At 42.6% G+C, this 13957-nt stretch overlaps 1 protein-coding gene across 1 annotated transcript in view; it reads left to right on the forward strand.

Moving 5' to 3' along the window:
- Nucleotides 1-13957, forward strand: part of chd5 (chromodomain helicase DNA binding protein 5) — a 53687-nt gene that overhangs the window by 26921 nt on the left and 12809 nt on the right. The window contains exons 14-24 of the mRNA XM_084061420.1: nt 85-276; nt 1169-1369; nt 2441-2578; nt 2765-2886; nt 3754-3927; nt 5179-5320; nt 6545-6676; nt 6993-7110; nt 8057-8181; nt 9046-9304; nt 10978-11153. Coding sequence (XP_083917546.1) covers nt 85-276; nt 1169-1369; nt 2441-2578; nt 2765-2886; nt 3754-3927; nt 5179-5320; nt 6545-6676; nt 6993-7110; nt 8057-8181; nt 9046-9304; nt 10978-11153 — 1779 coding nt within the window. The remainder of the gene's footprint in view (nt 1-84; nt 277-1168; nt 1370-2440; nt 2579-2764; nt 2887-3753; nt 3928-5178; nt 5321-6544; nt 6677-6992; nt 7111-8056; nt 8182-9045; nt 9305-10977; nt 11154-13957) is intronic.

The following is a 13957-nucleotide window of genomic DNA, read 5'->3' on the forward strand; positions in this document are numbered from 1 at the left end:
TTACAATCTGCACTCCTCCACAATTGTTTATTAAATAATTGTGTATTTCATAACCACCCTTACACGTTCTTCTCTCGTTACCAGCCAACAATTAAGTTTGAACACCAGCCGTGGTACATTAATGCCACAGGGGGCACGCTGCATCCGTACCAACTGGAGGGACTGAACTGGCTGAGGTTCTCCTGGGCTCAGGGCACAGACACCATTCTGGCTGATGAAATGGGTCTGGGCAAGACGGTGCAGACAATAGTGTTCCTCTACTCGCTCTACAAGGAGGTGAGGATGAACACCTGCGTTGAACTGGCTACCGGCTACATCTGATCTGATATCTAACTTTATGTCACTACTCACTACTGTATCTTTGCTGGCTGAAAATGTCCAACTGGATATTACTGTAGTGCATGTGGTTCTCAAAGTGGGATCCCGGGACCCCTAGCCAAATGTATTGAACAGTTGATATAGCATCACAATCATTTTAACAACTTTTTCCTTGTGTTATACTTTTGGCTTTTTAAAAATGTAGAATCATTTAGAAATGTTTAGCCCAATCTTCTCTTCTGGGTGTCCTTGGCACAACATATTTTCAGATAGGGGTCTACGGCCAAACACATATCAATCCTACAGTGCAGCATATGTCACCACACTGTGCTGGCCATTGTTTGGCATGGCATGTCATTAACACTGGTTAGAAAGGTTAGATCAATTCTGAATTCTGAATAAAATCTGGCCAATCTTAAGAGATCTGTCTGTGGGGGGCAGTGGGAAAAACTGTTCAAATATGGTGTTCCCCTATATATTACACGTAGCAGCATATATTTGCATGAGGTATACCTTTCCTTGTACAGTACTGTATATGCATGCTGTATCTCAAACGGTGTGCCGACACTGCCGAGGCACTCTGTTGTGCGGTAGGACAAGTCCAGCTGTTCCCTCGGATTTTGTGACAACCACACATTATTGCAATATATACAACTAAACAAAAAGTTATGAATTATCTTTTAATTTATCATATCTGTACTTTGCGCTGAGTTTTTTAACCTCGCCTCATAGCGGCATGTTATGTACGCACACCTGCATATGATGCTATCCTGTGTTCTTTTTTTTTCTTATCTCAGTGATGCTGTGGTTGCTTAGTTACTGTGTCTGTGTCCCCACCCCTGCATCTCAGGGTCATAATAAAGGGCCCTACCTGGTGAGTGCACCCCTGTCCACCATCATCAACTGGGAGAGGGAGTTTGAGATGTGGGCCCCGGACTTCTACGTGGTGACATATACGGGGGACAAAGACAGCAGGGCCGTCATCAGGGAGAACGAGTTCACTTTTGAAGACAACGTTGTCAAATCAGGGCGGAAGGTCTTCCGCATGAAGGTAACTCCTTCTCATCTACACTATGCTACAGTACTCTAGATGGCACGCCTGTTCTGAGGACATCGTGGTAACACCGATTAGACAGTGCTTTTATTTCGTTATTTTGATCGCTTACTTAATTAAGTGTTATTTATACTTGGTTGCGTGCCGTTGTCACTCATCGGAAATACATGTTGCAGTGCGACATGCGACAAAGCGCGGCACATCGCCCAGTCGAGTATAAATCGTTTTAGACCTCCGCACTGATATCTTACACTTTCCACATGTCTGGTACAACACTGAATCGAACTACATAATGCTGTGAATCTCAGCAAGCATGCTTAATGTTGAACATCATTAATAATAATAGTAATAATAATAATACATCAGATTTATATAGCGCTTTTCATAGTACCCAAAGTCGCTTTACAACAAAACAAAATAAACAATTATATTGAGAGAGAAAAAGTTAAAAGGCTAAGAATTGAGAGATTAAAAACAAAAATTAAGCTAAGGCTAAAAGGCAGAAAGGGAAATTTGACTTAGGGAAAGCGAGTCTGAAAAGGTGAGTTTTGAGGGAGGCGTTGAACAGGGCAAGGGTGGGGGCGGCTTTGATGTGAGGTGGGAGTGAGTTCCAAAGGGAGGGGGCTGCAACTGAGAAAGCCCTGTCAACCCAGGTGTGTTTTTTTGTTTCGGGTATTTACAAGAGGTTGGCATCACCAGACCTGGGGGAGCGGGAGGGGGCGTGGTGTTGTAGGAGGTCAGAGAGGTAGCGGGGAGCCTGGTTGTTGAGGGCCTTGTGGTGATCAGTATTTTGAAATTGATTCTGTGTTTGACTGGGAGCCAGTGAAGGTCGTGGAGGACTGGGGTGATGTGGTCTCTGGATCAGGTTCTAGTGAGGAGGCGGGCAGCAGAGTTTTGTACATGCTGAAGTTTCTTGAGAACTTGGCACCGTAAAGGAGGCTATTGCAGTCTGGATGTGATGAATGCGTGGATGAGTCTCTGCAGCAAATCATTATCATTAGCTGTAAAGTCTGAGTTTGATGTTGCTTCATCATGTGTTGTTGATCATCTCCGTTGTTTCCTTTGCAGAAAGACACACCTATCAAATTTCATGTGCTGCTGACATCGTATGAGCTCATCACTATAGATCAAGCCATTCTGGGCTCCATTGGCTGGGCTTGCTTAGTGGTGGATGAGGCCCACAGACTCAAGAACAACCAGTCAAAGGTAATACAGTACTGCATTTTGCATAGTCTCAGTAAAAGAACAATGTTCTACTTTTACATTTCTACAAATGACATATATAGATATAAATCCCTTCTCTTGATCCATGACACAAAAGTAACATCAGGACTCCGATCCGCACCAGACTTGGCGCAAACTCTGATATCGCTAACACTGTGTCCTGTTCAGTTCTTCAGGATTCTCAATGGATATAAGATCTACTATAAGCTACTGCTGACCGGAACCCCTCTACAAAACAACCTGGAAGAACTGTTCCACTTACTTAACTTCCTCACTCCAGAGCGCTTCAAGTAAGTCCCCAGCTCTGCCCTTTCATTCTTCCATCCTTCCTTCCTTAGCCATCCTCTGTCCCTTCACCACCTGTGCTCTGCTATTAGCTGGCTGTCCTTGAAATGCGTTGGTGCAGTAAAGTATCCCTCTCCCTTAAGTAAGTTTCCATCCTTCTAGTCCTCAACCCCTCCATCCCTCTATTCCCCTATCCCCCCTCCTTCCCGATTGTCATCTTTTTATCCTTTCATCCCTTGTCACCCCCTTACCTTCACCCAACCATCCTACATCCAGCATCCCTCCATCTCACCACCCCCTCATCTTTCTATCCTTCCATCGCATTGCCCTTCCACCTCCCTGTCCCCAGGGCTGTGCTATTAGCCCCTAGCTTGTCCCTGAGGCAGCAGGGAGCAGCACAGTGCTTCTGCCCCCATAATAAAGTCCTCCTGGCTAGGGAGGTGCACCAGTGACTTCACTGCAGCTCTGACAGTATCTCCACAAGCCTCTAGAGCTATGAGCTGTTATGGACTCGTTTTCTCTTTTTAACATCTCAAGAACAGATTGCGCTAATTTTGGTGCTTTAAGATTACATCATAGTCTCATATGACAATGTTCTATCTATCTATCTATCTATCTATCTATCTATCTATCTATCTATCTATCTATCTATCTATATCTATATCTATATCTATATCTATCTATATCTATCTATCTATATATATCTATATATATATATATATATATATATATATATAGAGAGAGAGAGAGAGAGAGAGAGAGAGAGAGAGAGAGAGAGAGAGAGAGAGAGAGAGAGAGAGAGAACCTTCTAATACTCTAACTCTAGTTTCCTTTGCAAACCGTCTTTCTGGTTGTGTGCGTGACCTGTCCAGTAACCTTGATGGCTTCCTGGAGGAGTTTGCCGACATCTCCAAGGAGGACCAGATCAAGAAGCTCCATGACCTGCTGGGGCCTCACATGCTCAGGAGGCTGAAGGCTGACGTCTTCAAGAACATGCCTGCAAAGACGGAGCTCATTGTCAGAGTGGAGCTGAGCCCCATGCAGAAGTATGTGCATCACTGAGTTAAGCTGCTAGCTGTGTTATTCTTCTAGTGCAGGAGTTTGTACTGTACAGCTCTGAGTTACGCTTCTGTGGTGTTCCTCTCTACAGTACTAAGTGAAGCTGCTGTAATTTTCGTCTAGTGTAGAAGTACTGTATGTACTGTACAGCACTGAGTTAAGCTGCAGACGCACAATCATGCACATGTATGTGCAATACATTTACAGTTATACTTTACATCTTACTTGAATACAATAGCATTACATACACAAATCATAAAATAAAAATGTATTTTATTCACCCTTCAACATTTGTCATTTGTCTACAGGAGGGACAACTGTAGGAGTTGATATTGACTGGTAAAACGGGACTCCTTTTAACACATCGGGTGCCAGCATTTTTTCATAACAACTTACCGTGGGTGCCAGCATTCTCCCCATTGACTGCGCTTTGCTGTTTAAAGTTTCCGCGTGCGTTACAAGCAAATCCACGCAAAAAAAAGCATCGATTCATGTTCTGCCATGAGCCTGGCTACAGGCTGGAACCATAACATTCCCCTCGCGGGTTACAATGGGGGGGGGGGATCGCGCATCGCGCATGACCGGTTTTCCCCACAGGAAACAGATTCGGAGATATAGGCGTTTCAAAGTAGTAAATAGACAGGAAGCGGATGGGGGGAAAAAAATTGTTTCCGGTGAGCGATCTGGCACTTCCTTCGCAGGATTACAATGGGTGCTCCCAGAGCTGCTCTAGCCCCGCCCGCGCGGAGAAAAATGATAAAAACAAAAAGACTGAAATCACGGTTCAGACCGTGTTCGGCACCGCCACTATGTAAACACACGGTTCAGACCGTGTTTGGCACCCGATGTGTTAAGAGTGCAAACAAGATGGGGTCAAAAATGTTGTGGATTCCATGTGGACGATGTCATATTGACACTGTAACGTCATATGGCTGTGACTTCATGTCATATTGACATTATATATTATATATTAAATATTTCACAAGCTATAAAACATTTATACATATTATGTGAAAAATATTACGTCCTTGGCCTACTGGCAGGATGCACACAAACAATTGCCGCTGATCAATCCTGTGGTTTGCGAGTTTGGCCACGGACACACAAACAGACAGACAGATACACAGACCCTCTTCTAGACCGCTCATGTCTCTCCTCTCTCTTCCCTCAGTTTTCTTGTCTGTAAGGAAGTATTTCTGTTGCAATGCTGTCATCTCTTATCCTGACTTGATCCACAGGAAGTATTACAAGTTCATCCTCACGCGGAACTTCGAGGCTCTGAACTCCAAGGGTGGGGGGAACCAGGTGTCTCTGCTCAACATCATGATGGACCTGAAGAAATGTTGCAACCACCCCTACCTGTTCCCTGTGGCTGCTGTGGTAAGCATAGATCAACCACCCCTACCTAACAGCAGGTTAAAGGGTCTACACCATGAATTAAAAAAATAAAAATAATATTTAGTATCATATTGTTTATGTCCCTCAAACGTTTTTCAAAAGGTTTGAGCCTAAATCAAGCCTCAGATATACTCATTCCAACTAACTTCTCTCTGGCTTATAAAGCACTTTCACCTGCAATACCACATTGTCCTGTTTGGCACGGGGCATTATTGAGCCAGTTTGTATGCATGTTATCTCCTGGTTCTGTGTGGAAAAAGTTTTTTAAAAAAAGAAAAAAAGTGAAAATTCATGGTGTAGTCCCTTTAAGACTTTTATGACTGTCATGACATGACTGTCATGTCACAGTTACAGTACGACTGTCATGGGTACTAGTAATTACACTTGAACACTGTCAGTGGAATATTTCTGACACACCCACATGAACACCACATCCACAGCAGTGGTATATGCTCACAACACTAGGGAGATTTGATTTGTGAAACTCAGAGAAAACACTGCGCTGGGTAGTTATTGGCCGTGTACATTTTCATCTTATATATGACATGAGTATATATTCTTTAGTTTTAGTTCCTCAGAATTTAAGCAACAATTCAAAAAAATGTCCCATTAATCCTGGACACAAGTTAGCATTTTACACTTCCTGGTTCTGTCTCTCTTTTTTTGGTGTTGCCTGAAATACTTTCTATGGTTAACTTGGCCTTAAGGGATTTTCTCTTTTGTTTCTATGATATAAAATACGTTAGTATACCCCACTCATAAATGTTCTTTAAAAAACGTTTGCTAACAAGTGGCAAAATAAACTACAGATGTTGTCAGGCACATTACATGTAGTCACACCAAACACGCACATTTGTAATGGTGACATTTAAAACATGCAACCGTGCTGTACTTTGTTTATAAAATAGCTTTTTTACTTGGTGATTGCATTGAAGCCTAAACAAATCATCAAATGGGTGTTCATTTGTTAAGATTATCTTGCGGAACAAAATGTGTAAGTATCATGAACCTTTTTTTGTTTTGCCGTTGAGCTTATTTTTGACAATAATAAAAAATCCAATGCAAAAATGCCATCCACTTTTTCGAGAGAACCAGGAAGGTGCTGCTAACTACCTGCTTCCAACTACAGATACAGTATATGTCATCTGTAAAGAATAGCCTGTATGTAAATGTCTGTAATGAGCATATCTTTCCCTCTCTTTCCAGGAAGCTCCAGTATTACCCAATGGCTCCTATGATGGCAATCAACTGGTGAAGTCCTCAGGAAAACTCACTTTGCTTCAGAAGATGCTAAGGAAACTCAAGGATGAAGGACACAGAGTTCTCATTTTCTCTCAGGTAAGTTCCAACAATTAAGGCTGTGCTTTTTAGTCATTCAGTACAAAGTCTCAAATTTGCAATCTATCCCATACAGAAAATAGATATTGAATACGTTTTGTGCGTGTTTTTGTTGTTGTTGTTATTGGTGGTGTTTTTCCACCAATTTGAAAGCTTTTTGGGGAAAAACTGAAAAGATTGGGAAGCATACTTTCCGTTTTGACTGCAGGCTAAAAGCACAGTTTTATATTAAGACATGAGGTCATGTAATTTTCCACAACACTGACTTAACAGCGGTCACAATAGAATAAACCTTGTAATCCCCTCTATAACTCAGATGACCAAAATGCTGGACCTGCTTGAGGATTTCCTTGAGTATGAAGGCTATAAATATGAGCGCATTGATGGAGGTATTACAGGTGGCCTGAGGCAGGAGGCCATTGACCGTTTCAACGGTGAGTCACTTAATCCACAATCTCTCCAACTGTGAGCTGCCACTTTCTCTCTTTCTGAATCACTTACCCTCAGTTGTGTGTGCATCCACGCACGCAAGCACGCATGCACATACACACGCACATGCATACGCATGCACGCACGCACGCACGCACGCACGCACACCCACCCACCCACCCACCCACCCACACACACACACACACACACACACACACACCCACCCACCCACCCACCCACCCACCCACACACACACACACACACACACACACACACACACACACACACACACACACACACACACACACACACACACACACACACACACACACACACACACACACACACACACACACTTTGTGGGGACTTCAAAACCAACCCTAACCTGTACCTCAAAATCCCCATATAAGTATCCTTTCTATGAGGGCCAGATTTATTTTGGTTTTACCGTCCTTATGTGGTCCCCACAAATGTAACCACTTTAACCCTGGCATCTCCCTTTTGGGCATGTCATTGTAGGTGAATATCTTCAAAAATTCTGGTCATGATAAAACAAGCTTACAAAGCATCACAATGCGACACATTGTAAGCTTGTAGATCTATTACATCGGCTATTATCGATAGACAGAAATGGTACCATCTTAGAAGTTATAATGAGCATTAGTGAGGACCAATTACATGAAGATAGGTTGAAAATGGATACACCCTTTAAGTTTTTAAAAACCTGGTACACTCACACACACGCACGCACCCCCGCACACACACACACACACACACACACACACACACACACACACACACACACACACACACACACACACACACACACACACACACACACACACACACACACACACACACACACACACACACACACACACACACACACACACACACACACACACACACACACACACACATACTGACTCCCTGCTTCGGTTTTCACTGCAGCACCGGGCGCTCAGCAATTCTGCTTCTTGCTTTCGACACGAGCTGGGGGTCTCGGCATCAACCTGGCCACTGCAGACACTGTTGTCATCTACGACTCAGACTGGAACCCTCACAATGACATCCAAGTACTGCCTTTGTTCACAAGTTCCTCTCACATACACACTTGCATGTTCATGTTGTTGCATGCGTGCTTCCATTAGCCTTCCAAAGCCAGATAACTCCACTGAAATGATGTCAGTGATCTGATCAGCTCACAAGATCACCACGTGGCTGGTATTGGCTCTGTGCATAACTGTTGCCCCTGATTTTCAGAAGGTGGCATACCCGTTTCCTCTTCTGGTTCATTTTCACATAGCTTTGTTGGATTGGCTCGGCAGCAATCAATCAAACGAGCCAATCGTATCAGTCAATGAAATTAAAGGTAGGGTAAGTGATATTTTTTGGGTAATTTATATTTTTTTGTTAAAAAGGTTAAAGTACTATATTCTGATAGTAATCATTGCTACAGAGCGTTTGTTCCGTCACAGGGGTCTCTTCAGCTCTTTAGTAAACAGAATATAGTACATAGTAGTATATAGTTTTCAGGTAGGTGACAAAATGTAAGCCAATCAGGAGAGAGCACTGAAAATGCATTTTCTGTTTAATAAAGAGCTAGAGAGACATGGGAGACTCCTTTTACTGAAGAAACACTCTATAGCAATGAGTACTATCTCAATATAGAGCTATTTAACACTTATTTTAAGCAAAGTAAATAACTTACCCTACCTTTAAGCTATGGGAAAATGAACTGGAACAGGAAACGGGTATGCCGCCTTCTGGAAACCCAGGACTACAGTTATACACAGAGGCTATACAGAGGCTGTAGGTAGCCTTTTTGATGGCATACAGTACATACAGTATATATCTTTGTTGGTCACTGTTCTATAGTCCTCCCTTAGCCCAATTGCTCCATATCCTTCCTTTTTATTCGTGTCTGTCCATTTTTCCAGGCATTCAGCAGGGCTCATCGTATTGGCCAGAATAAGAAGGTAATGATCTACCGCTTTGTGACGAGGGCCTCGGTCGAGGAGCGAATCACTCAGGTGGCGAAGAGGAAAATGATGTTGACCCACCTGGTGGTGCGACCTGGCCTGGGCTCCAAGACTGGCTCCATGTCCAAACAGGAGCTGGACGACATCCTCAAGTTTGGCACAGAGGAGCTCTTCAAAGATGAGATGGAGGCAGCAAGAAATTTGGCAGGCATTACGGGTATGCTCTATATGTTATGTGCTCTAGACTTTATGCTGTGTTCACGCTAGGGCTGGGCGATATGGACAAAATCAATTATCAGAATATTTTTGTATCGATATAGTGACAATAATGTTGTATTGTGTATTGATAATTTACTGTATATATATTTAAAACACTTATGCCATATCATGATATTACGATATCCAACATCGCAGATGATGTCTTATCACAATATCAATATAATATTGATATATTGGTCGGCCCTAGTTCACGCTATGGTTGTTTTCCTTCCTACTAGGCAAAAGGGCAGAATCTGGACCAGGGCTGTCCTGACATTTTGAAATTGGGTTTGTTTTTTCATGCCAGGCAAAACTGTATTGTCATCTCAGTTAGTTGTAAAATGTCTTGTTAGCTTCGCTAGACTAAAATTCTAAATGTCATGGCATTCCTTTGTGTGTATGTGAGAGTTGATCGACAGAGGGCCCTGTTCTTTGCTAAAGTTTTTCTAATATAAGTTTACTGTGGGAAGGAGTCTTGGAAATCCCTTGTGTTCGATAATATTATGATAATTATGTTTTGGTTGAGGTCACATTTGCTGTCCCTTCACAGTACGGTGGATCAGTGGTTAGCTCTATTATCTCACAGCAAGAAGGTCCTGGGTTGAACCCAACTGCGGCATTTATGTGTGGAGTTGCGTACGTGGGTTCCCTCTGGGCACTCCGGTTTCCTTCCATTCCAAAAGACATACAAGTTAGGAACAAACTCCTACCATTGTGCTTTACCAATGAGCTGGAGTGCTGATCAGTGGCTGCCCAGTGATCCTTATAGTTAGGATGGGTCAAATGCAGAGGACAGATTACCCCTTCAGGATCAATAAATTAACCGCTTGTTGTGCAGGGTCCCCTTATACGTACTTGGTCCGCTTCTTTTTTGCCCTCTACACCAAATATCTTCGGCAAAAATAGCCAATCTACAAGCTCCCAGCTTGTAGATCTGCTATTTTGGCCAAATGTTTACCCATTTTCGCGGAATGTTCACCTATTATGACGTGCCCAAAATACGGAACTAGTATTCATGTCGTTAAATGTCAGGACACCTCAAACTAGGAAGTAGGACCCTTATGCAGAACACTATATCGGAAACTTAAGGCTTAATTCAAACAGTCTTCACTTAAGGAAGAACTCAGGTACACCTCACACAAAATAATTAAACAAACAACACTCTTAATATACAGCGTAACTCAGACAACATAACATTATCAACGATCAACCTAACTCAGGATAGGACACTCCTAAATACACTTCAGAGCCATTAACGAATGTCTCTTCAGCTGAGTGACCCAGGTGGAAACAGTCTCACAATCAAGCCGCAAAGGGAGGGGAGGGGAGGGGGCAGGCAAGAGGGCAACAACAGGGAAAAGACAGGGGAATAGAGGGTGTGACAGTTAAAACCTAATTTAACATACACTGATACTCCTGCACAATATGGTATCCTTCCCAATTCTATATTGTACCTGAAATTCTTTTTGTTTTAGTGCTAATCAAATTCTGTGGTAATAAATGACATCCTTACTTAGACCCCTGTATTAACCTTCTCTTGTTTCATTATGTCTACTGTTTTAAGTGCCAATAAATACAGTGATCTAATAAATTACGCCAGCCCGTCCCATATTATTAACATTGTCTCATCAGCAGGGGACATTAAGGACAGCGAGGAGGGCAGTGTGATCCACTATGACGACAACGCCATCTCCAAGCTGTTGGACCGCAGCCAGGACTCCACAGAGGACAGAGAGATCCAGAACATGAACGAGTATCTCAGCTCCTTCAAAGTGGCCCAGTATGTGGTGAAGGAGGAAGATGGAGAGGTGAGAAAGTGAACTTGTGTACCTCAGTTATGTTCTGGCAATTCCCACTTCCCCTTGTACTGTAGTCCCTTGTTGCTGCTGTCCCCTACTGGTTGGTTCGTTAGGGACGGTGTTCTACGTGCAGTTCAGACCAGCAGCTTCTACGCTAGTCCGCAACACTAACCACGTAATAACTAATAAAGCAATAAATTGGGTGTGTCTGAGGTTGAGTGACAGCTGACACTGTGTGTCAATAGTGTCAGCGTGTGTCTGCTGTCGAGGTATGGCATTTTGAAATCAAAGATTTAAACTAGCAGCTGTAAATGGGAAAGAATGTGCCAATGTGGAGCAAGTACATGGCCTATTTATCGGCTAAAATGAATATCGTTTACAAACAAGCTGCGAACGTCCAGCAACGCAACGGGTTGCCTGTACAGCCCAAACCGCTGTCCTGTCTGGGCAGAGAGCTGCTGGCGTGCCGTTCGGACCACCCATGGCACAAGCTGTCCCTAGTTGTTGATGTGCTATGTTGTTTAGTTGTCAGTCTATCGATCTACAACTGCCGGTTTAAAACTTTTATATTCGCTATGTGCCTACAGCAGTTTGTTTCTGTCAATTGCAAGTTATGTCGAGTGAGTGTGTTTCTAGTTTCTAGTGAGTGTGTTTCTGGCCAGCGAGATCCCAGTACTCAGCGGATCAGTGGCCAGCTGCACCCAGCAGCAAAGCACACAGACAGGCAGGAGAAATGCACTTGAATCTCACTTCCAGTGGCTTGATTTGTACATTTTAGACATTAAATATGCCATTTAGTTGTCCGGTCTTCATTAATCTCACATGCGTGTGCTAGTTCAAAACCTTGAAAAATTGCTTCTATACAACATTACAGCACCCGTGGAAAGCAAAGTAACTGTGGAACGCCCGCTGTCGAAATGACACGAGCGATCTGTATAATATTAATAAATAATCTTGAATAAAGTGCTTCACTAGAAGAATGTTGATGGAACTAAGAGATTACTTAGGGAATATATATTTTATATACATACATCAGTGCTTCTCAACCTTTTCAGGCTGTGACCCCCCCCAAATAATTATATTTGAACTGGGGACCCCCCACCCTGACAAGCACTTGGAATTGTAGAAGTTGAGGCATTACATTTTGTTTGATTCGGTTCCACAGATGAATATTGTGAAAATAGCAGATCTGCAAGCTCACAACGTCTCGCGTTGGGAGGCGTTGTGAGCATGTAGATCGGCTAGTTTAATATTATTTGACATTTTGGCCAATGTTTGACCAGTTTTTATAGTAGAGTTTGTTCCTTGCTTTTTTTGGGGGTATTAAAGGAGTATTGAAAGTCCTTAAATTGTCACATTACTGTCATCTGGGGACCCACTCTGGGGACCCTCACTGACATAAATTAACAAGTAAAAATTTGTGGTAGAGTATTTCCGGGATTAATGCGGTGCGGTCTGTTCTCTGACGGACAGAGAGAAGAATGTTCTGTCCCTGGTGGGTGGAACAAATGTGGGATGAGGCTATGATTGGATGGAAGCTTGTGCACTATTGTGTCAAAGTTTAGGTTTTCTCAGCTTTGCGGCCACACTTTTTACTGTCGAACATTGTGATGCTGTACATGTATGCCACATACTGTTAGCAATATCATGCATGCATGCTTATAGTATGTATTGTTATGTGTGTACTGAAGGTATACATACAGTAAATACACAACATACTGTTAGCCTACATACAGTATATACAACATTCGGTATTAGCTGTGAGTGTGTGTTCAATGAGTTGGAAAGTGAGTGAGTACTATGGTCAGGGCACAAGTCAGTAAATGGTTTATGATATCATGTACATAAGTAATAAACAAGTGACCATATCAGAGAATGGATTAGTTTAAAAAACCTTATCCTAGATACCGCATGACTGAAAATGATTTCTACACAAGGGATTAATAAATCATAAGGATTTGGGCTCAAGCACAACACTTGTTTTTAAACATAATGAAATGGCCCACAGATGTTTCTCTTTGGAACAGCTGCTCTGGTTGTCTGTGAGTTTCTATTCTTAAGAAGCTTAAAATAATGACATTGTTATTGTTTACAACAAGACATTGCTTTGTAATAGCCATTTGCATAGACACTTCTGGCTAAAGCCTGATTTAGATGTGACACATTGTGCTTGTACATCTGATATTTTTGGTGCGTGGCACCGTCATATGATAAAGTATAAATTGCGGCATTCGTGTTGGTTTCCTGGGAGCACAATTTCTTTGTGTTAATGTATCAGTATGTGTCTGCACGTGTCTGTATATAACATGGTTGATACTGCATGGTACTGTGTAGCAACTTGTTACCCAATACAGTGCAATCTGTACATCTTTGGGGAAGCTGGAAAAATCCTCACCTACTGTATAGCTTTATATAGTCGCGAATACAATGAGACAATAGCACTTGCCCTTTGACATGTTGAGTTCATTTCACAGCAAGGTCACTCATGGTGACAGTTTAGTGAAGTGACAGTTCAGCTTGCACTGACTGGTCAGTTACTGCTGGCTGATATGTAAGATCTTTAATTTTATTATTATTATTTTATTTTTATTTATTTGAGGCGGGGGGGTCATTTTATGCTTTTCAGACAGACAGAGAGAGAGAATGACTATAGCCTTGTGACCCTGGACAGCAGAAAGTTCATGTGGTCATGTTTCCCTGGACAGCAGAAAGTTCATGTGGTCATGTTTCCCTGGGCAGCAGAAAGTTCATGTGGTCATGTTTCCCTGGACAGCAGAAAGTTCATGTGGTCATGTTTTTCGGGTCTGGACTGT

The sequence above is a fragment of the Gymnoscopelus microlampas genome (genome assembly GCF_963454915.1).
Source record: "Gymnoscopelus microlampas genome assembly, chromosome: 7".
NCBI lineage: Eukaryota > Metazoa > Chordata > Actinopteri > Myctophiformes > Myctophidae > Gymnoscopelus > Gymnoscopelus microlampas.